This window comes from Theropithecus gelada, chromosome 1 (assembly GCF_003255815.1).
Source record: "Theropithecus gelada isolate Dixy chromosome 1, Tgel_1.0, whole genome shotgun sequence".
Lineage (NCBI taxonomy): Eukaryota > Metazoa > Chordata > Mammalia > Primates > Cercopithecidae > Theropithecus > Theropithecus gelada.
The window spans coordinates 180,312,744-180,335,551 of NC_037668.1; the positions used below are offsets into that span (position 1 = coordinate 180,312,744).

Genomic DNA, 22,808 nt, shown 5'->3' on the forward strand with positions numbered 1-22,808 from the left:
TTTTGATGTCGTTGCCCAAGATTTTTGGTTTTGTTTTTCATAACTCCACATTTCCAGGTTTGAGGACCACTCTACAAGTTCCCTAAACAAGCCATCTCCACCAGGGCTGAGATTTAAGTAGGTATCAATGAGCAAACCCAGACGCCAGCAAGCAATTCTTTGTTACAACTATATTCAGCTGCACATTTTTTAAAAAATGGTTTTGAAACTTCCTGACAAACAATTTCATTCACAGCATAAGAAATAATGTAATCATGACACATAGCAAAGACAAAATATAAATATTTCCCTTACCTGGATCATGGAAAGGCACCAACGCAAAGTTGAAAAGAGGTCTCTTAGGTCTTTTCAAAGATGTCTCCAAAATTTTGGAAGCCCCTTCAATCACCTGAACTAAATCATCATACATAGAACCAGTCACATCAAACACAAAAGCCAACGTGGAGGCCCCCTCGGGAATTTCCTCAGCTCTGATCTCTGACTGGGGGCTCGCATCTTGAGCTAGGGAAGAATAAAGAAGAGCAAACAGGAATACTGTATGGACAACTTCCCTGGAAATCATTTTCTTTTTTTTCCACTTCTTTTCCCCCTGAGCGCCTAAGCACTGTGCTTAGTCCTCCTCAACAACAGGCAGGGGGTTTCCTCTCAGAGTAACTCATCAGACTCTTGGAATCTCTGAACTAGCAAAAAGTTTGGCGCTGAGAATCAGACGGGGACAAGCACCAAACTCGAATCCCTCCAGGGGCTGGGCAGGGCAGGGATGCGGCAGCTTTTGTCTGGATGCGGCTTCCTGCTGGACGGCTATCTGCCCGCGGGCCCTGGACAGCCTGTGGCGGAGTGCTGGCGGCGCGCCAGGTCCATGCCCCGGGGGCAACTCTGAGCCTGCGGCGCCGCGGCCGGAGTCCCGCTGCCCTCGCCGCCGCCGCTGCTCTCCGCCTGGGCCGGCGACTGAGGTTCCCAACTTTCCACTGTTTGCAGCTCACGAGCGACGAGGGGAAGCCTGTCTCGGCCTCGCCTCCTGATTGGCCAGTTGCCGTCCTCCCTCCTTTGCTCTGGAGGCCCCCCTGGAGGGTGACTTTCCCCTCAACTGATTGTAGGGTCAATTCAGTGCCAGGGAAGCGCTTACAGTGTCAGCTCGGTTCCCACCGGCACCGTTCCTAACCTGCAAAACCCTAGTGTAAACAATGGCTTTCAAGAATGTGTGGCAAAGACCCAAACCGAGGGACACCACACTAGCACAAAGGGAATTTTGTTTTTCTATCGTGTACAACGCAGCTTCGGATACTTCTTTCCTAATTCCCCACAGAAGTCAAGACGCCCCAGCCCAGCCTCCTACTGAGAGCAGCCCACAACTCGGCCCAACCAGGAGGGGGAGCTGGAAAATTCTCTCAGCTGGGAGGCAGCCACACTATGGCTCTTTGATCTCCTCAGAGACCGTGGACTGCGAGGAAGGGAGGGAGGAGAACGCTGTAGGGGCAAGACGCCCAGGAAGAGGAAAGGGGCTGATGAGGGAAATGAGAGACAAGAACTGGGTAGTCACTAATTGTAGGGGAGAATGTGAATACAGGATGGAAGCCCCGTAGAAAGTACAAGGAGGAGGGGCGGGAGAGGTGTGGGGAAAGAGTGAGACATTGCATTCATACAAAGAGAAAATTGATTGTTTAATTGTATTATGAAGATTCACATTTGCTGAGCAGTTTGAATCCTACACGCAGCATAGTAAGGCAGAATAATATCCCCGTTTCAGATTTCCTCCCCTAGAACAGTCATGTCTCAGGTCTCAGCCAAAGATCCATTAGAAAGGTGCTCCCCTCTATGGCATTTTCTTGCCAGTCAAGAAGGAAACCTCACCCTGGAAGAGAGGCCAACGTTTTTCCGTGTTGTGATTGCTATATACATTACAGTACTAATAACAGAGATAAGAGGATAAGCAAAGAAAGTCTACCATGAACTAACGATTCTTTGTGTCATTTAAATAAAAACGCATTTCCTTCCTGGAAAAGGAGTTGCTGTCCAGATCCCAGCATTTAAAGAGGGGCAAACAGGCATCCTGATTTCTGTTTGGATGTATATTAGACCGCCCACCCGACGGGGATGCAGCCTGAGAAAGAGTCAGCTCCCACCAACCTTTTGTAGTCTACAACTGTCGTCTCTTTTCAGCCCCAGCGGCTGTGGAACCCGAGTTTATGATACCGATAAGTCATGTCACTTAAAGGAAGCAGACAGGCCATTTGGGCTGAGTGGGAATATGAGAGGAAAGGGGGAAGGTACTTCCTTTCCAAGCAGTATTTAGAGAATGCTATTTGAGTCTCCCATTCTGTTGTTTATTTAAAAAGGATTTCATTCTAAGTCACAGAGACCTGAGCTATTCCAGGTGCTCAAGGGAGGCCACAGAGCCTAGTGATTAAGAGTTCTGGGTCAGATACCCTGGGTTCAAAGCCCAGCTGTGACATTTAACTGTGTGACCTTCAGAAGGTTACCAAACTTTTTCAGACCTGTGTTTACTCAGTTGTAAATGGGAATAATGATAGCTTCCACCTATTAAGGATTAAATGATCTATAAGTGGTCCGTGTGCACTTGAAAAGAATGCTATTGGGTGGAATGTTCTGTAAATGTTAATTAGGTCCAGTTGTTTAATAATGTTCCAATCTTCTATATCCTTAGTGATTTCTGCCTATTTGTTCTATCAGTTGTTGAGAGTGGTATTGAAATCTCTGATAATTGCAGATTTGTGTATTTCTTCTTGCAGTTCTATGAGTTTTAGCTCATGTATTTGAAGCTCTGTGGTTAGCTACATAAGCATTTAGGATTATTATGTCCTCTTGACGAATTGACAGCTTTATCATTATGAAGTTGCCTTCATTGTCCCTGGTAGTATTCTTTTGTCCCAAAATATACTTTGCCTGATATTAACACTCCAACTTTCTTTTGATTAGTGTTGCATGGTGTATCATTTTCCATCCTTTCACCTTTAACTTATTTTTTTCTTTATATTTAAAGTATATTTTAGGTAGTCACCCTAAAATTGGGTCTTACTTTTTCATCCAGTCTAATAATCTCTGCCTTTTAATTTGTGTGCCTGGATGTTTTACACTCAATGCGATTATGGATATGGTTGAGTTTAAATCTGCCATCATGATATGTGTTTTCTATTTGTCTCATCTATTCTTTGTTCCTTTTTCTTGCCTTCTTTTTGAATTTTTTTTATGATTCCATTTTATTTCCATTGCTAGTTTATTAGCTAAGACTCTTTATTTTATTGGTTGCTTTACAGTTTATAGTATACATATTTACCAGCCTTTCTTCATGCAGTGTTATACCACTTCATGTATAAGAACCTTAGACTAGTATACATCCATTTCTCCCCTCCTGACTTTTTTACTACTTTTGTCATCCATTTTTATTGCATATTACTATATTTTAAATCCCATATTACATTGATTTTTTTTGCATAAGGAGTCAGTTATCTTTTAAAGAGATCTAAATAAGAAGAATTTAGCATATTTACCCATGTAGTTATCATTTTTTGTGCCATTCATTTCTTTATGTAGATCCAGATTTCCAGCTGATATCATTTTCCTTCTCCCTGAGAGACTTTCTTTAATAATTCCAGTAATGCAGTTCTACTAGAGACAAATTCTTTCACTTTTGTATATTTGGAAAAGTTTTTATTTCACTTTGTTTTTCAAAGATTTTTTCTTTTTCTTTTTTTTTTTTTTTTCAGAGTAAAGAATTCTAGGTAGACAAGTTTTTGTTTTTGTTTTAGTACTTCCATTTGTCTTCTTGCTTGTATTGTTTCCAATAAAAATAAAATCTCTATCATCTTTGTACTTACTTGTTCTATATAAACAATGTCTCTTTTCTCTTGATGTTAAGAGTTTTATTATTGTTACTGTTTTTGAGCAATTTGATTATGATGTGTATTGATGTGGCTCCCCTCGTATTTCTTGTACTTCTTCCATCTGTTTTCATCAAATTTGGACATTTGAGGCCATTATTTTTTCTGTCTTCAACCTCCTTTCCTTTAGGGGCCCCAATTACACATATATGAAGCTACTTAAAGTTCTTCCACAGTGCACTGATGCTCTGTTCATTTTTTTTTTAAATATTGTTTTCTTTTATCACTATGCTTCATTTTTTATAGTTTCCATAACTATTTCTTCAAGTTCATTAATCTTTACTTCTCCACTATCCAATCTGCCAATTGCCTCATCCAATATATTTTTCATCTCAGGCATTGTAGTTTTCAACTCTAGAAGTTTAATTTGGATCTTTTTTATGTATTTCTTCTCTCCCTTTAAGTGTATAAATAGATAGAACACAGTTATAATAACTTTAATGTGTGCATTTGATCATTTTAATATCTGTGTCAGTTCTGGATCAGTTTCAATTGGTCAGTACTCCTACTTGTTATGGATTGTATTTTCTTGTCTTTTCAGGCCTCATAATCCTTGACTACCTATCAGACATAGTGAATTTAACCTTGTTAGGATAACAAGGATATCTTTGGATTCCTATCAATATGCTTGAGCTTTATTCTGGGACAGAAATAAGTTGCTTAGAAACAGTTTGATCCTTTTAGGGTTTGCTTTTAAAATTTGTTAGGTGAAACCAAAGCAGTATTCAGTCTACGCCTAAGTATTTCCACTACTGAGAAAAGACCCTTCTGTATACTCTGCCAAGGACTCTATGAATCATGGGGTTTTCTAGTCTCACTAGAGATGGTTTGGAGTGTGACCCCAGGGTACAGGCATGAGGGGTAGAGGTAATGAAGTAAGGAAGAAAGGATAGCCAATATAATAGTACATTACCAAGTCGATTGCTTGTAGGTCTTTCGTAGCTTCACTACCATCAAGTGGGTGATAGCACTTATGAATGTATTTAAAATCCACAAGGTGCCATAGTTGGGAAAGAAAAAAGGAACATCTAATACCTAAAAGGCATTTTTACGTGCATATGTATATATGTAGAAATAGACTTATATCTTCCATAATCTCAAATCCATCTCTTAAGTCTCATATATTGATGAATGTATGACTTGGGACACAGGAGGGTCTCTTACTCCTTTTCAATAAAGTTTAGTCTTATATTAAAATGTAGCTTTCTGGGACAAACTAGTCCCTGGATGGAAATCTTACTTACACTTTAGAATAAATGAACCCCTGAAATTAGATTTTGACAAGCAGTCAGCTGAGAATACCAAGAATATAAATCAAGAGAACATGATTCAGTTAGGAAAAGGGCCCAGACCAGGATGAGAGTAGGAGAGGTTGGGATAAAAGAGTAGGAGGGGTTGGGATAAAAAACAATAGTGAAGCTTAAGTGCAAGTATTACTCAGGAATAACAATATATGAAGTGGTGAATAACAAGTATCCAATAAACTGAACTAATACAAGTAATTATTGGGTATTATCCAATATTACCTCTTATTTGACAGATAGAGTAATTAAAATCCATAAAAATGGCATAGTTAATAACCTGAACCCTCTATTGTCTCTTAACCCCAAACTGTACTCAGTTGTTTACTTATTCATTCCTCAAGAAATTTCTGGAATACCTGTTATTTAGCCAGGGATTATACTGTGTACTAGAGAGAGAAAACTCAGTCCCTGCCCTCAAGGCACTTACAGTTTTGTAGGGCTCAGCAAACAGCTTAAGAATGTCCTGAAAAATTAAACCTAGCATTCTTAGAAAGCGAATAGGGCAGGCATCTCTCTCAGGAAAGGCAAATCAGGGAAGGTGTTCCAGAAAGTATGGCATCTCAAGTAAGTGTAGAATATGTAGAAACTTACCAGGCCTCAGTTGGGGTTGGGAGTGAAGGGACATGGCCCATTTATAGAACTACAGGTAAGGTTCAAGTGTGGAGAAAGTACAAAAGGGAGCCGAGCATAGATCATTGGCAGCCTTGAAACCAGTTGTAAAGGCTTGGATTATGTCCTAAAGACACCAAAGGACTTTAAGCTGAAGAGTAAAAGGAGTTATTCATTACAAAACCACTGGATGTGTGAGAGATGGAATAAGGGAAATAAATTGGAAAAAAAACAAAACAAAAATAGGAGTAGGTTGCAATAATAATATTGATGACATTCTTCATCTAAGGAAACTGAGACTTGGAGAGTTAAGCAATTTGCCTAAATTCTATGCTAGCAAGCAGTAGAGCCAAGACTTGAACCCAAGCAATCTTACTCCAGAGCCTCTGCTGTTCACTGCTTTGCAAAGCAGCCTTCTGGCTATAAGTACAAGGAGGTGAACTAAAATAATAGTAATGGATAATGCAAAAAGTGACATGAATTCAAGATCAACGTGATTTGGTAATTTTCAGTTGCTTTTTATGAAAAGAGCTGCATAGGTAGCTCCAAAGAAGCACAAACCAAAAATACTCTTTAAAGGCTATGGGGACAGAGACAGGGAGAAAAGAGAAAAGTAAAAGACCTTTTCAGTTTATCAGGAACTGATACCTATCCTTGATCTTAGAAGTCCTAAGAGGGAGGAAATGAAAGCAGAGAAGGGAGTTCCCTCTTCTAAAGTTTACATACGCAATGCTGGACTTTGCAGCAACATGTAGCAGATTATGGGACATTTCTAGTTTCATGATACAATCACCGAATTATTCTCAAAAATATCCTAACATAGATTCTCATCATTAATGTTACATTGGATGGTAGGGATGGGGGAATGAGGCAAAGGAAAAGGTAACATTGTTTTTTTCTGTAGTCCAGCACATTTCCAATAATGTCATTGTTAAAATCCTCTCTCCAATTCAGTTTTCTGCCTTGAAATTCTTCTACCTGCTCTGGAGAAGATAAGACTGTGCTTACTGTTTAAATATTTTAAGTGATTGTTTAATTGGAAGCATTCATCACACTGGGCCTGATAAAGCCTAGTTCAGAAAAACTTTGAATTAATAAGGGTTGTGAAGATGATTGCTATAAAGCAGTATGCAAAAACGCCACTTTGTTGTAAACTGCCTCCTGCAAATCACTAAATGGTTTGATGTTATTCTCAATGATCCTTCCCAAAATGTCTTGTTCTCTACGTAATGAGGCCCACCATTATTTTATGTTTACTTTAGTATATTTCTACAGGGCAAGTAACTTGCTATTGCCATTGACTTTAAAGTACAGTACTTTTGCACCAACCATAATGGTTATACTTGGCAATTCTATGACACTTTAAAAAAAAGAAAGATTATTTGTTCTTCTCTTTTCTCCTTTAAGAAGGCAATAAAAGGACAGAAAGTCATCATGTTATAACTGGAAAACTAATCACATAGAATATTCTCTTATACTAATCAAGTTTAACTCTGGAATTAGTTTATATAAAACAGATGTTTACATTCTTATTCTCCTTTGGTACTAAAGAGAAAAAAAGCACAGAATAACTCTCATGGCATACTTTGGGGAATGTAATACTCAGCCTCTTACTTTTTTTTAATGAAGCCAGGAAGCCTTTGGTCAGCTAGGCGAACAAGCAGAAGAGGGAAAAGCACCAAGGGCCTGGTCTTTTACTCCTTATATAGGCAACGTTTCCATCATAAAACAGGAAGTATGCTGCCTCAGAAGAGAAAACTGGCTCACAACAAATCCAAGAGGACATAGAAAACATGGGTCTGGTAGCTTATCCAAAAGGAGCCGCTCTTTAGGCTCAGCTGGGGCCCTAGTTTTCTAGGACTTGTGATTCTGATTTGTTTATCAGTTGTGGCCCTCTCTACAAGGACCTCAGCTCTCCATCCCCCAAATAAAGATTAAGACCTTCAGGCTGTTCTCATACTACTTGAGGAAAAGTCTTGTAAACCCTAACTAAATTCTTAATGAGGAATAGAGACTAGAACCAAAAATATCTCTGCTTCATTTTCTGAAACAAAGATAGAAGAAATTAAAATTTATTCTCAATGACCCTTCTCGAGATGTCCTCTCAAACGTCCCCATTACTCTCACAGGTAGCTGCTATCTCCATAAAGTCAGGGCCCAAGCAACTCTCACACCCAGTCTCTTCTGCTCCTTTACCCCAATTCAAAAGCTGGAAAAAATTTTAAAGATCGTTCTTCTACTCTAGGATCTTATACAGAGAGAAAACTGAGGCCCAGAGGATGACTTGTCTAAGATCTCACAAAAAAAATTTGAGACAGTGCAGAAGTATATTTTGAGCTTGTGATGATCACTCTTGCACCTTACCAGATATATATGATATATATATTTTTTGATACAGAGTCTCACTCTGTTGCCCAGGCTGGAGTGCAGTGGCATTATCTTGGCTCACTGCAACCACCTCCCAGGTTCAAGTGATTCTCATGCCTCAGCCTCCCAAGTAGCTGGGACTACAGGCGTATGCCACCATGCCCAGCTAATTTTTGTATTTTTAGTAGAGATGGGGTTTCATCATGTTGGCCAGGTCAGTCTCAAATGCCTGACCTCAAGTAATTGGCCCACCTCAGCCTCCCAAAGTGCTGGAATTATAGGCGTGAGCTACTGCACCCAGCCTTAAGTGCTTTATATGTATTAACGCACTATCCCCTTTAATTCTCATTCCAAAACTATAAGATAGCTAATAGAATGATCCCCATTTCATAGAAGAGGAAATTAAAGATGAAAGTAACACAAAGAGGTTAAGTCATCTGTTCAAGTTCTCACAGCTCATTCTTCTCCTCTTCACTTTTATTCTCCTTCTTTTGCCTTTAGTCTACATTTTCCCTATGACTTTACAGTAAAATTGAAAATTTTTAAACTTTGAAATATACAATTACTTTATAGTATATTGCAAACTTTCATCATTAATATGATATATACATTATAATTATATTGATCTTTTCAGGAAAAAAAAGACAGAGTTTTGGGTTCTTTTGCTTTGTGAATTATCCATGAAGCATTATTTGTTCTTGAATGAGCTTTTCCTGCTCATGAGTATTTTTCTGAGCTTTCTCTCTTATTTACAAATTCAAAGTAATTTCATATTTTTCCTCCAATGTCATGAACTCCTTGGAAATAAGGACTGTGTTTTATTCATTTTTATAAACACATAGTGTTTTATTCATTTTTATACAGTAGGAATTCAATAATGTTTGATGAGTTGCTGAATTCATTATGATTAATAATGATAACCATAATAACTGCCATCTGAGTACTTTAAGCATATTTTGTGTGTGTGTGTGTATATACATATACACACACATATATACATACATACATATATGTTTTCAGATGCAGGATCTTGCTGTATTTCCCAGGCTGGTCTCAAACTCCTTGGCTCAAGTAACTCTTCCACCTCAGCCCCAACTCCCCCTACCGCCCATAGCTCGGCACGCGTCTCCATGCACAACAACTTTAAGCATATTCTTAGCACATGAGTGAACTCACAAACACATTTAATATTCATAACGACCTTGTAAGATAAGTATTCCTACAACCATCTCAAAGATGAGCAAACTAAACTCAGAATGACAAGCAATTTATCCAAGGTCACTTCCATGGCATGTAGTACTATCAGGCAGGAGTAAAACTCAGGTCTTGGAGGACTCTTTCTAATACACTCCATTGCCACCATGCAAAATAATTTTATTATTAGCCTAAATATGATATTCCTAGTAAAATAAATATTCTGTAGAGAAAGGTAATCATTCTAAGTCCAAAATCATTGTTTAAATCATTTTGTTTAGGTGAAACATCATTACTTACTTCCAGATAGGTAATGAAAGAAGTGAGGACAATTTAGCAGAATGTAGTTTTTAAAATATCAAAAAGCTTTTTTTAAAAAACATAGTATGAAGTTGTAAATATCTAGGCACTCATCTGCTTATGAAAAGGAAACATCCATTCATGCCTATGACCAGATTCCATTAAACATAAGGAGCTTGAAAAAGGGGCAGATCAATATGCTACCATGGATTTACTTGATGTTGAAGAATATGAAAAGATATTAGAGTACAGGTTGGGTAGTAGGTATAATCTATTCTTTTTTTCTCCTTTTTCAGATCTCCTTCTCATATCTTCAAAGTAGGGATTTTCCTAGGCAAAGACTTTAATTATACATGGTAAAATCCCAGAATTCAGAGAAGAAAAAGAATTTTGAAAATTAGAAAAACACCTACTATTCTAGACAAGTAGGAATCCATCCTAGTTTTAAGGAACAGTCACCAATTTCTCTTCTTATCTTACATTCTAACATTCAGTAACTCTCTATAGCACAATGTTTTCCCTTACATTTCTTCTAACGCAATTTTAGCCTCTTTCTTCTTGTTCTGTTTACAGAAAAACTAGAGCTGGTCGCAATCTTTCACATACTTTTTTTCCATACCAATTAATGAAAGAGGAAAAGTTTTGGCTTCAATAATAATAAACTGTGTCCAGGCCTTCTGTCTTTACTTAAAAAATAGCTTAGTCCATTTAAATCATACTAATCAAAAGGCAGTAAATAATTCCAGGTTGCTCTGGAGAAATAGTAGAATACATCATAAACACCAGTCTTCTTTCTTTCTCTCCTTTTTATTTTCAGCCTACACTGAGTTAAAAATATATATATATTTTTAAGTAACAAGTCCCCAGAAGGCTAGAGTGATCCTTTGGTGATGGAGTAGAATTGGTCACATCAGCATGAACTCATGTTTGACTTAATGCAGAATAACATGAGTATATATTAATAAATACTCATAGATATATGTATATATATTTAGCATACACATGTATATTCTTGCTCTGTCAGCTGAGATGGACTAAAATTAATGACATCTCAATAGCAATGAGCACAATTAGTGCCCAAATATTGATTTTTCTTTTTACCAGCTTGACTTCAAAATACATCAAATACTGATTTCTAATGCCAATTTCCCATAAAAGAAACCAGGATTCTTTGCATAAATTCCTAGATTCTGAGACTGGGACAAGGAATATATAAGATGAGCATTTTATTGTGGCCGAAAATGAAGGAAATGCAAAACATAAAAATGTAAAGCACAATGCACACAATGGTGGGATATGTTAGATACAGCTGCCAGTTAAAAGAATGCCCAGTGAACAAAGCTGTAACAATTTAAGCAACAAAATAAATAAAATAATATTAAATTAAAACTCAAAATATAAAATAAATATGCTGAGTCCATAAGGATATAAGTTGAGTAAATAAATAAAGAAATATAGACAAATCTCCCAAGCAGAAGAATTCAAAATAGTATATATCATATTCCCACTTCAATGAGATGGAGGATGTGTGGGCTGCACATGATGTCTTGCTCCCAAAGAATACAGTAAAGAAAGGTAGAAAATAACTTTACAGAGGAGAAACCTGTCAAGCACTACCTCCACCAGATGATCAAGTTTAACAACAGGGATAAGTCATGTCAATAGCATGTACTCTTGATATCATGTGATGAGAATAGCATCTGTGGCCTTCCTTTCAGAAATCCCCCCAAGATTTCTTGTCATAATCTAGAGAAGCCTAATGTGTAATGTATCCTGGATAGAATATTGGAACAGAAAAGGTATAGCTGAGGAAACATGAATCAAGTATGGAGTTTAGTTGATGATAATGTTTAATACTGGTTCATTAGTTATAACAAATGTACCATACCAATATAAGATGTTAGCCATACTGGAAACTGGGTGTAGCATATATGGTAGCTCTCTGTTCTATCTTCATAACTTTTTTATAAAAATGAAACTATTGTAAAGTTCAAGTTTATATACAATTAAATAAATAAGTTGTAAAAAGTAGCCACCAAATCATTTTTAAAGAGGCATGAATATGATCATATCAAGAAATACAAATTATTTTTATAGTCATTTGTCATCTACACAATGAAGTGAATTAAATAATCCATCAAAATTTATGTCAACCTAAATAACAGACAGAAAGAGGCTCTCTAAAAGAAAATAATATTTATTCAAGAATAGGGCATTGCAATGGGAATAGGCATGTCATAATAAATATGTGTGTATTCAGGGTGTATTCAGGGAGGTAAAGGAAGACAAAAATTTTTAAAGGAAAAATGAAGAGAATTACATAATTTTTGAGGTAATTATTCTTGCTGCAAAGATCAATAAATAACTAGGGTATCACCAGTTCAAGACTGGACAGGCAGTTAATGGGCAGATGTCCTCAAGGAAGAATTTTTTTTGTGTGTAAGGCTATTATGGCCTTTTGCAAGGTTGAACTTTTTGCAGTCTTTTGTGATAGTTTTTTTTAATCTGGCATTTGTGCATGAGAACCCTCCCTTCATAAGCTTCCCTGGATCTATTTGTCAGGGCTTTTGAAAACACAAGTGACTCCATTTTGATTCTGACAACTTTCACATTCATAAGTGTATTTTACCCTTGGAATAAAGTCTTACACTTAGAAGACAAAACATCTAAAAGAAATTCTGTCAGTCCTATGGGAAATCAAACTAAAGGCACTACATAGCATAAATAAACATTGGAAATGTGCCCTAAAACAATAATGCTGTTGTTGCTTATGGCCATACGGCAAATTATTGCCACTAAGTCAAGGCTTCAAAAGTATAGCATTAAATTACTGAAACACTGGGAGTAGAAGAGATTCATACTTTTTTCAAAAAATTTATCTATTAACATAATAAATTGCAACTGCTTTAATCAGAAGAGTTTGCTAACGAGGCTAAAGTCATTAAAATGTGGATCACTTCGTTTGATTACATTTGATGACAAACTCCAGCTCAATACTAGCTTGTTGCCTTGCAGCTGTTAGTCAATGCGGAACAAGAGTGTGCCTACATCAGCATAAACCCAAACATTCCCACCCAAAATTACCTAAACAGAATGCGTTACTGATGGTAGATCAGGTTGTTGTTTTCTTATGGAACTTGACCTTATTAACCCAGGCAAAGAATCTTGAGCAGAGCAAAGAAAGTGCTACTCTAAATGACTCTGATGGGAAAACTGTGCCGAGATTTGATGGGCAAATTTCAGAAAAATCCTTCCACTCACACTGCAACTAATCTCACATCTTCCAGTAGAGGATTTGTAGTACTATATTTAAGGCATCTCTGCAAATTTCTTTTACTGCGACTTTTAGTCTGGCCAAAAACCTAAACATCAAGAGTACACAGAAGAAGGTTTCTTCCCACTAGACCTGTAGTTTTTGCCTTAAGGTGGAGTTTCTAAAAACAACTGTATAATGAATTATTGGAAACATAAGACTCATTCAGTCATCCCCAAAGTCCATTCCCTCATGTTAAATATTTATCTATATGGTGAAACAGAGTATAGATTTAGAAATGCATTTAACAGATGTTGAAACAAAAATCTGGCATAATGCCAACTAATTCAAACTGCCAACATAGTTGCTAACATCCTATGTAGGTGAAATAATAATAACTGCATACCAAAATTGAGAAAATAAGATACATAGCTACTGAGCAGACTCACGCACAATTTATATTGTATCTCTCCTTTTAATTCAGCCTAAAAATATCAATTTGAGTCTTTCTGACTTTAGTTCTGTCAAGTGGCTTGTTTAATTCAATCAGCACTTGATAAATAATATTTTAATTTTCATAATCTTACTTTTCATAAATCCAGTCTAGCCAAATATCCTTACCAATATTAAGTAAGCCTTGGAACTCTCCTATGGAAAGTTCAGCAATAGCTTTCATCTTTTACTAATCTAAGCTATGGTGATTAAATTCATTGATTTAAGGTTACTCTAAAATTGCTGGAAAGACCAAAAATCACTTTCCAAAGTGCTATCTGAAACATTCAAAGAAGGCATGCACAGAAATGATTGCATTCTAAATGAGAGGAGAGTGTAAGAAATTTTCATCCTACCCTTGGCCTCCACCCAACCCCATACACACATATCTATTGGATCAGCATTTATTTACTTATAAGTTATTCAATGAATAGTCACTGAAAACTTTCTGTGTGCTACAGAATAGGGAAATACCATAAAGAGATGGTAACCCTCCAGCTGAATTATAACCAGCAAATGTCTAGAGTTTTCATAGCAATGAAAATAAATAAGCTTAACATTTATCAGAGATGTTGGAATTCTAATACTCAACACCATGGTTTATCTTCGCTTCTACTATGTTCCTGCTCGTATCTGCCAGAAACAAAAATACTTTATAGCCTAAGATTTCTACCAAATAGCTATTTTATACTTAACGGTTTAAAATCAGTAGAGGTATTAGGAGTGTGAAAACTAATATTGCCCTCTGCTGGCAGATTCCTCAAGTAGAAAGCATTGTGTTTTGCTATTTGTAGCTTATTCCTCATTCTCTTGTGGTACATTTTAACATTAAGAGATTAGAGTTTGCTTCTTGTAAGTAACATTTGGAATTTCTTCTGAAACAAAGTCCAAAATGTCTGGGAAAGGGAGATAAATATCTCATTAGCACCAACCAAAATAAATATTTAAAAAATATAGCTCTACCCACGTGATGTAAAGGCATTGTCTCACAGCACAGCAGTTTAAAATTCAGAGATATCTTAATATCATTTAATTGAATCTGAATCTAATTCTCCAAGACTCTCCAGGCTTCTACAAACTAGATAGCTCTGAAACTTTTAAGTAGTCCTTATCAGAGCATATAGCAGACAATTATGCCTCTCTCTCTCTCTTTTTTTTTTTTTAACCATTGTGGTATATGAATTCACTCCAGTTAAAGTCTCAGATGTGGCATGAAATTTGGGGACATGACTATCCCAGGATATTTGATAAACTCTCAGTTTGAGAGGCTTTATGAATAAAGCTCCTTGCTAATTAAAAAGATTTGAATCCTGGTTGGGAGTTGCTTCTATCATTATGTAATGAGTTTCTCTTTGCTGGTAAATATGGATGGATAGAAGAAGCTTTGATCTTAAGCTCCTTGAGAGTGAGTGCTCTCTTATTCTTTGTATACCTAATACTTAGCAGTGCCCTGTATATAATACATATTTAAGGAAAGCTTATTGAGTGGATAAATGAAGTGGTCTATTCCATTCACCATGCTTAATTAGATTAAGCTTATTTCCCAATAAAATGCTTAGGGTAGAATGCAGTATGGTATGGTAGGAAGAGCAGATGCTTTTGAGTCAGACAGATAGATTTAAATCCTAGCTTTGATACCCAGCTGTGTGAAAGGAAAGCCACCTAATCTCTCTGAACTGCAGCTTTTTTCTTGTGTTGTTGTACAAATTATATAAGATAAAATATGTAAAGTATTTGAGAATGTGCCTGGCACATAATGAGTATTGAAACATTTAATTATCTTCCCTTTCCTTTCAGGTACATTGCTAATTTCTTTCTTTTCAATCAGTACTACAGAACAAAATTGGCTCAGATCCATTTTGAGAAGAAAGAATTTGTGGTAGTTACACTATTTGTTCAAATTTTCAAACCTGTTTTTCCCCCACCAGAATATGTACGTCCAAGCTCCCATATTTTGCCTGCTTTAAAAGAGCTTCTATTGACTTCAGAAAAGGTTGCCAACACTAGGAAAAGAAGTAGGGGAATTTACTTTATTTACCATCATTTTCCAATTAAGTAAAAGTGGAAAATTACAACACTTTCCATTAGATTAACGATTCACAGACTTCAAAACACTGATCTATATTCTCTCACTGCAAGCTCACATTAGCCCCCACTTTCCTTAAAGCTAAGGAAACTGAGGGAGGAAAAAAGGGGAGCTGCCAAATGTACAGAATAAAACCAGACATCGTGAGTTCTGACTTGTCCTGGGATCTTTCCCAGCCCCACCCTAGGATGCACTGCATCCCGTGTTCTCCTTGGGAACTGTCATTACATGCTCACTAGTGCTCCCTGCCCTCCACTTTGGACGCTGCATCTTGGAAGCAAGCCCTCTCCTGTTGCCAACAGGATTGTGGTCTACTAGTTAAAGGAGACAACCAAGTCATGAGTAGTGTTCATTTTTTTGCTTTCTCAGTGACTCACAATAAGACATGTGGTGAGTTGTTCAGAATTAACTACTTTTCCAAGGTTTTACAAAGACTAAATGCCCATGTTGGTATTTTTAACAATTCTGGTGAAGTTCTCAGTTTATTTTCAACATTAAGGATGCTACAGCAAGTGTTACTGGAATGGAAAAATTGAAGCTCTCATCTATAGGGGTACAGACTCACAGTCTCCATTAGAAACAGCTGTGCCCATAAGTTTTTTTCTGTGATGCATTTATTGACATTCTTGTTGCGTTGCCAGTGCTAGCTGGTGGCCAGCTGTTCCTACCATATTTTAATTAAAGAAGCTCCCACACCATCAAGAAATGATCTGTGCAAAGACATGTAATACCTATCTGCTATTTTTCCTGTCTAGACCTTAAAGACGTGTGTAGACATTAACAATATAATCCATTCTTACCCTTGCCATCCCACATCCCCCACAAAAGTGTTATTCATTTGGGATCCCTGTACCTTTAAGGGAAATTTATCTCCCTGAAACTTATGTAAAATTATCGAGGTATATTCTTATGAAGAGAAGGTTCACACTTTCAACAGATTCTCACATGAATTCACTCAGAAAGGGGGTAAAGAAAATTGACTGTAGACAGGTACCCATTTAGATCAATTTTCAGTGGAAATAAATGAATAATTGTTTCTTATCTTAAAAATCTCAACAATGGAAGGCTTCTAGAGGTAAGCTAAAGACTAAATAAAGTAGAAATAAAACATGGGGAAGAGAAGTACAAATAGTAGCAGGCAACAGATGACAAATTGCTTGAAAAGAGAAGGTTATAAAACAAAATATACTACTATCATATTAGTGAACATTTCACATACTAACAATAAGTATATGGATGGACTCCTAGAAAAGGCTTTTAGGGAAGCAGTGGTCAGGAAGCAATGGTCATCTTTAAGTTTATAAGCTCATGCTGTGTCCAAAAAGAAAGTACAGTAGTGATTTAATTTTAATAAATAATAATTTATAAATGAACTGATTATAATTTGCCTTCTCTACTATTTTTCTTACTTCACCTTCCCATTAGCCAATTAAAGCAGCCAGTTGAGAGCCATTGTCCATCTCCCTTCTCCAGCATAGCACAGATAGAGAGAAAGAGCGTCACAGAAAGTCTGAATTTGCTTTATCATGCCCAACACCAAAATAGCACATTGTATTGACCAAAATCACTAATGCTGTTCCCCAAAATTGTCTTCAATCACAGAATTTAATAAGAAATCTCACTTAAGCTCCTACCCAAGCCTCCCTCTAATTATACAAGGCATCCTACCGCCACCTTTATCCTTTCCCCTTCTTCAGTGCTTCTCCCTCCTCTGCCTCTGTTCCTCGCACTTGCCCAAGCTCTTCTCCCACAAAAAGAGAGAAAAATAATAATATTAAGAGTGTACCTTTTCTGGGGGTAAAGAAGTCAGTCCAGGGCTAACTTACATAGTAACTGAAGAAATATTCTTGAATGTGTGGCAATAATGTTTACAACCTCATCATTTCTACCTTCTTTATATGACTTCTGTTTCTTTTTTCTTAAGAACCTCTCTAAGAATTCTCTTCTAAGAAGCCCTAAGGAAAACAACCCTGTCACTCAAGCCATCCCAAATCTAATGCATCTTACCCCCTTCAATTTGGCTAATAATAAATTATCTGAGAAGAGAAACAACGGGCCTGGCATGGTGGCTCACACCTGTAATCCCAGCATTTTGGGATGCCAATGAGGACAGATCGCTTGAGCCCAGGAGTTTGAGACCAGCCTGGACAACATGGTGAAATCCCACCTTAAAAAGTGCAAAAATTAGCTGGTTGTGGTGGCACACACCTATGGTCCCAGCTACTCCAGTGGCTGAGGTGGGAGGATTGCTTGAGTCTGGGAGGCAGAGGCTACGGTGAGGCGAGATTGTGCCACTGCACTCCAGCCTGGGTGGCAGAGCAAGACCCTGTCTCAAAAGAAAAGAAAAAAGAAACAACGGAAAACTGAAAAATGTGTATTTTTCCCCTTTTCCACCCTGAAAGAAGACAGAAACTGTTAGCAAGGAGTAAGGGGTTGACAAGTAAAGCAGTGGCAGTAAAATGTGCACAGACACACACACACACACACACACACACACACACACAGCATAATGGGCAACATTTTGGTTGAAAAGACTAACAATGGTAAAATGAGGTCCCTCTTAATCATCAAATGACAATTTTCGCAACCTAGTTTTGGAAAAAAGTTACACTTGGCTTACTTCTAGTAAAATCCCAATTTCTTATGCCTATAGATTTATTACCACAATAATGGAACACAACTAGGCATTAAAAAGTTACTACTTTGAAAAAAAAAGGTGAGTTCTACAATAAAATTTGTATACTTTGTCTTTTCAATACCTGAGGCACTGTTTCCAGCTTTTTTACCCTAGTATTGTGTGTACATACAAAATATCAAAATAAAACTTCAAGTGAAAATTTTAGTAAGGTTATTTTTTAAAAAAGAAAACTAGTTTTAGTGTGAGTTGCGTGCTAATAGTCCTCTCATGCTAAGATTTATTCTAGCAGCAGTAAAAATGTTCACATTTACTATACAGTTTGGGACAACCTAATAATTTGTTCTGAATTCTACTACTGTATATGTCAAATCTAGCAAACTTCAGTCAAGATTTAAACAAAATTCATCAGGTGTTTTAAGACATCCTGAAATTCTATGTCCTTCACAAAGACTTTTCTGTGTAAGGTGGTAATTTTTTGCCCTCTCACCCTGTCCTCATTTTTTCAATATGACATTCATAAATCTGACTCTTCTGTCAGCACTTTTATGGAAATAATGGAGCTGTGCCAGAAGGCCAAAGATAGGCAAAGCCCTGATTTTCAAAGGGGTGGAAAACAGCAGAAACACAAGTAGATCTTTCAAGTTAAAGACTACATCTTATTCACTTTATGACTGGCAGCACCTAGTATAGGTTCTGTAACATGAAGGAGGGAAGGAGGGAAGGAGGGAAGGAGCGAAGGAAGGAAGGAAGGAAGGAAGGAAGGAAGGAAGGAAGGAAGGAAGGAAGGAAGGAAGGAAGGAAGGAAATCAATTTAAATAGGTTCTTAAAACCCTGGCAAATATAGCATCTACATTCCATCGAAAAGAGAAATAAGTTGATAAATTTTGGTCTCTTTAAAAGAGAGCCTGGATTCACTAAAAACAAATCATGTCAGGTTAACCTCACCAGGATTCTGTTCTTTGCCCTGTCCTGATCAACTTAGATCAAAACATAATCAGCATGCTAATCAAATTTGTGAATATTACAAGAGTGGTAAGGACAGTCATAATATACTAGATAACAAAATAGAGATTCTAATTTATGTCAAAGTTCAGAAAAATGAACTGAAAATAATCCATTTGAAGTTTTACAAGGATAAATGTAAATGACTATATTGAGACTCATGAAAACAATCTGAAAACTTAAGATGAGAAAATCTGGACTCAATGGTATAAAAACTATAGTATGATATGGCTTGAAAAATAATGCAGGAGTTTTCAACTGACCATAACTCAGTACAAGCCATGATATGAGTACTAAAAAGTGAGTATAAATTTTAATATTAAAAGCCATATTATATACAGATTATAAAAGCAAATAGTCCACTGATAGAATGGACATAATCCATCTTTGCCCTCTGGTGTGATTCTCTAAGAGAAATGTTGACTAACTGGAGAACTTTGAGAGGAGCCTGACCAAGATGATGAGAGGGTCTAAAGGCCCATCGTATGAAGAACATTTAAGAAAGCTGGGGCACCCAAAGTAAAGGAGATGAATATTAACCTTCAGGTTTCTATTGGACTTCAAGGACACCAAAATATAATAATCATAATGGTTGGTTTAAGACACATTCTCATCACTGATCCATGAATGTTTTAACTTATTTTTATATGATTATTTGATGTCTATTTTCAATAATGCAGTAAGATCCCATGAACCCACCACCCAACAAAAAACCAAAACTTTGACAATAACTTACTTCCACTTCTGGCAGAAACCACAGAGATGACTCCCATCCCACATGCCCTTCTTACAATGTGACAATGACCCCTACCCACTGAATAATGGGGCTTATGTACCCTCCTCTTGAAACTGAAAGGACCATTGTAACTGCCTTGACCAACAGAGTTTGCAAAAGGAACACTATGCAGCTAGGTAGATCATAAAGATGCCATGCCCTTCTGCCTTTCTCTCCACGGATACTCACTCTTAAAATCTAGCCATCATTCTGTGAGGAAGCTCAAACTAGCCCACCCTGAAACTCTATGTGGAGAGGCCACATATAGGCATTCCAGCCATCAGTCAGCATCAACTGCTAGACATCTCCAGATGGTTCTAGTCAGTCTTATGCTTCAAGTCCTCCCCGCTGCGGCAGTGACATCATGGAGCAAACACAAGTTATCCCCATAGTTCCTTGTCTAAATCCCTGACTCAGTGAATCTGTGAAAATAATTAAATGGTTATTTTATGGCACTAAGTTTTGGCTGGTTTCTTATACAGCAATAATAACTGAAGACCAACACGCAGTCAGCACCACTGCATTTTCCTGTCTCACTCAACCTAAAGTAACTACCATCTTGAATCCTATGATTGTCTATCCCTTCCTTTCATTGTATATAGTTTGATCTCATCTCCGTATAAGCTTAAAAGTATATTTTTCATTTTAAGTTTTTCTGGCTTTATTTAAAAAGTATCACATTTAATGTATTCTTTTGGAACTTATGTTTAACTTAATATTATATTTGTAATATCTATCCTTGTTTTTTAATAGTTTTGACTGCTAAATACTATTTCATTGAATCAATAGACAATAGGTGATCATCTACTCTCCTATCAATGGGCTATTAGGCTGTCATAGGTTTTTGCTAATGTGAATAGAGCTACTGTGAGCATTCTAACGTAGGTCTCCTGGAGTAGTTGTATGAATTTATCTTGGGCGTGTCTGTGAGAATGGGACTACTAGAAGGTAGTCTATGTAAGTGCTTGGTCAAATATTTAGAAGAGTGTGGCAAGGAAGAGAACTACAATGCAGGTACAATGTAAAAACCTAGCCCTGGAGTCAGATGACTTTGAGAGGAATTCAAGTTTCATAGCTCAAAGATTGTAAGATCACAGACAATTTATTGCATGTTAATTTACAAGAAATTTTTGTTGAGATTTAATCAAATAATGTGAAATCTCTTCGCAAACTGAAGCGCAACAAAAATATGACATTATTATTAAGAATAGATGTGTTGTTTTTGTGTTACTACAAGGGAAAAAAAAAATAATTCAGACCAAAGAGTGGAAAGTACTGTGACTCAGATTTTGACCAAAGACAAAAGCAAACTTTAAACAATTTAACCTATCCAACAATAGAACAAGCTTCCTAGAATGGCCAAGTCAAGGTGGGTCTGGATTATGGCTGATCTGTGAGGGTCTGAGATCTTCCTACAAAACCAGGTCAGGCAGATAAAAGTCACAAAGAGAGAATGATGGGTTGGGTTTCAAGCCTGAGAAGATATGGAAGATTCTTAGCCAAAAAGCCAAAAATAGGGGCATAAGTAATCAAATATATTCAGGCAAATCACTTAGCTCTTCTGGTTATACTGAGTGTTATGGATTGAATTGTGACCTCCAAAAGCATACGTCGCAGCCGTAACCTGTGGTTCCTGTAACGTGACCTTATTGGGAAATGAAGTCTTTGCAGATGTAAACAAATTAAGAGGAGGTCATTAGGGTGGGCCCTTAATTCAATATGACAGATGGTCTTACGAGAAGAAAAGATGACCACATGAAGAGATAGACACTCAGGAAGAACGCTCTGTTGAGAGGGAGGCAGAGATTGGAGCTATGCTACCATAAACTAGGGAAAACCTGGGGCTATCAGAAGTTTGAAGAAGCAAGGAAAGATCCTCCCCTACAGGTGTTCATGGTAACGTGACCCTACCAACACCTTGATTTCAAACTTCTAGCCTCCAGAACTGTGAGATAATAAATTTCTGTTGTTCTAAGTCACCCAGTTTGTGGGAATTTGTTATGTCAGCTCCAGGAAACAAATATACTGTAAGTCATAAAGAGCCCAAGGAGGGATAGCTAGTTCCCTATGACTGAATGGACAACTGTACATCAGCAATGTTGTGAAACAAATATCTTCTTCAAAAGAGCATTTGGATGTGATGATCTCTAAAGATCTCTCCTGACTCTAAGATTCTCCAAATTCCCATACAGTAAAGTTTCCACTCCAGTAGACACATAAGATAGATATGTAGTTTATAGTTAGTGGACTAGAAAGGCTAGACAACATATCTAATACATGCATGCATTTAAACCTCACATGCCTTATATCAGACGTGCTCGGCTTCCCAGAACACCATAGATGTCTACATATCTTAATCCATTAATTCCAGCCTTCCCTCGGAAAAAATATAGGAAGGAGATGGTGATAGAGTAACTCCACAATAGTCATTTGGGGATTACCCACTACAGTAAAAATAGAAAATAAAATAAGAATATTATGACAAATTTGTGGTCTTCTGTCCTACCAAAATATCTCCTGACTAGAGGTTTTTTAAAAAAATAAAAAAAATTGGGGTATATAACTCCACTTTCTGAATTTAGGGCTGGGAGTCATAGAGTCCAAATTATTCAACTATTCGCTGCACCATCATAATAAAGCAAGCTCATGATTTCCCAAAAGATAGAAGGTACCATTGATACATTTTTTTTCTATGAAACATTCACAATCTTTTAGGAAAACTTTTAATAGTACATGATTTACATCTCTGTTTAATCTATGTTTCTGTTTCATTTCATATTAACATAGTTTTATATATGTCAATATGTTCTCACTTTTACATAGTCTCTCTCGAATTGTAAACTATGAGAGAGAAAGAGACTCTCTTTTTTTTTTTTTTTTTTTTTTTTT

The 22,808-nt window shown here is 36.9% G+C and overlaps 1 protein-coding gene and 1 pseudogene across 1 annotated transcript in view; both read right to left on the reverse strand.

Moving 5' to 3' along the window:
• Positions 1-930, reverse strand: part of HMCN1 (hemicentin 1) — a 452,346-nt gene extending 451,416 nt beyond the window's left edge. Inside the window, exon 1 of the mRNA XM_025362857.1 lies at positions 295-930. Coding sequence (XP_025218642.1) covers positions 295-562 — 268 coding nt within the window. The 5' untranslated portion in view covers positions 563-930. The remainder of the gene's footprint in view (positions 1-294) is intronic.
• Positions 931-15,132: 14,202 nt separating this feature from the next.
• On the reverse strand, positions 15,133-15,249 carry LOC112616328 (annotated as a pseudogene).
• Between the last annotated feature and the right edge of the window lie 7,559 nt (positions 15,250-22,808).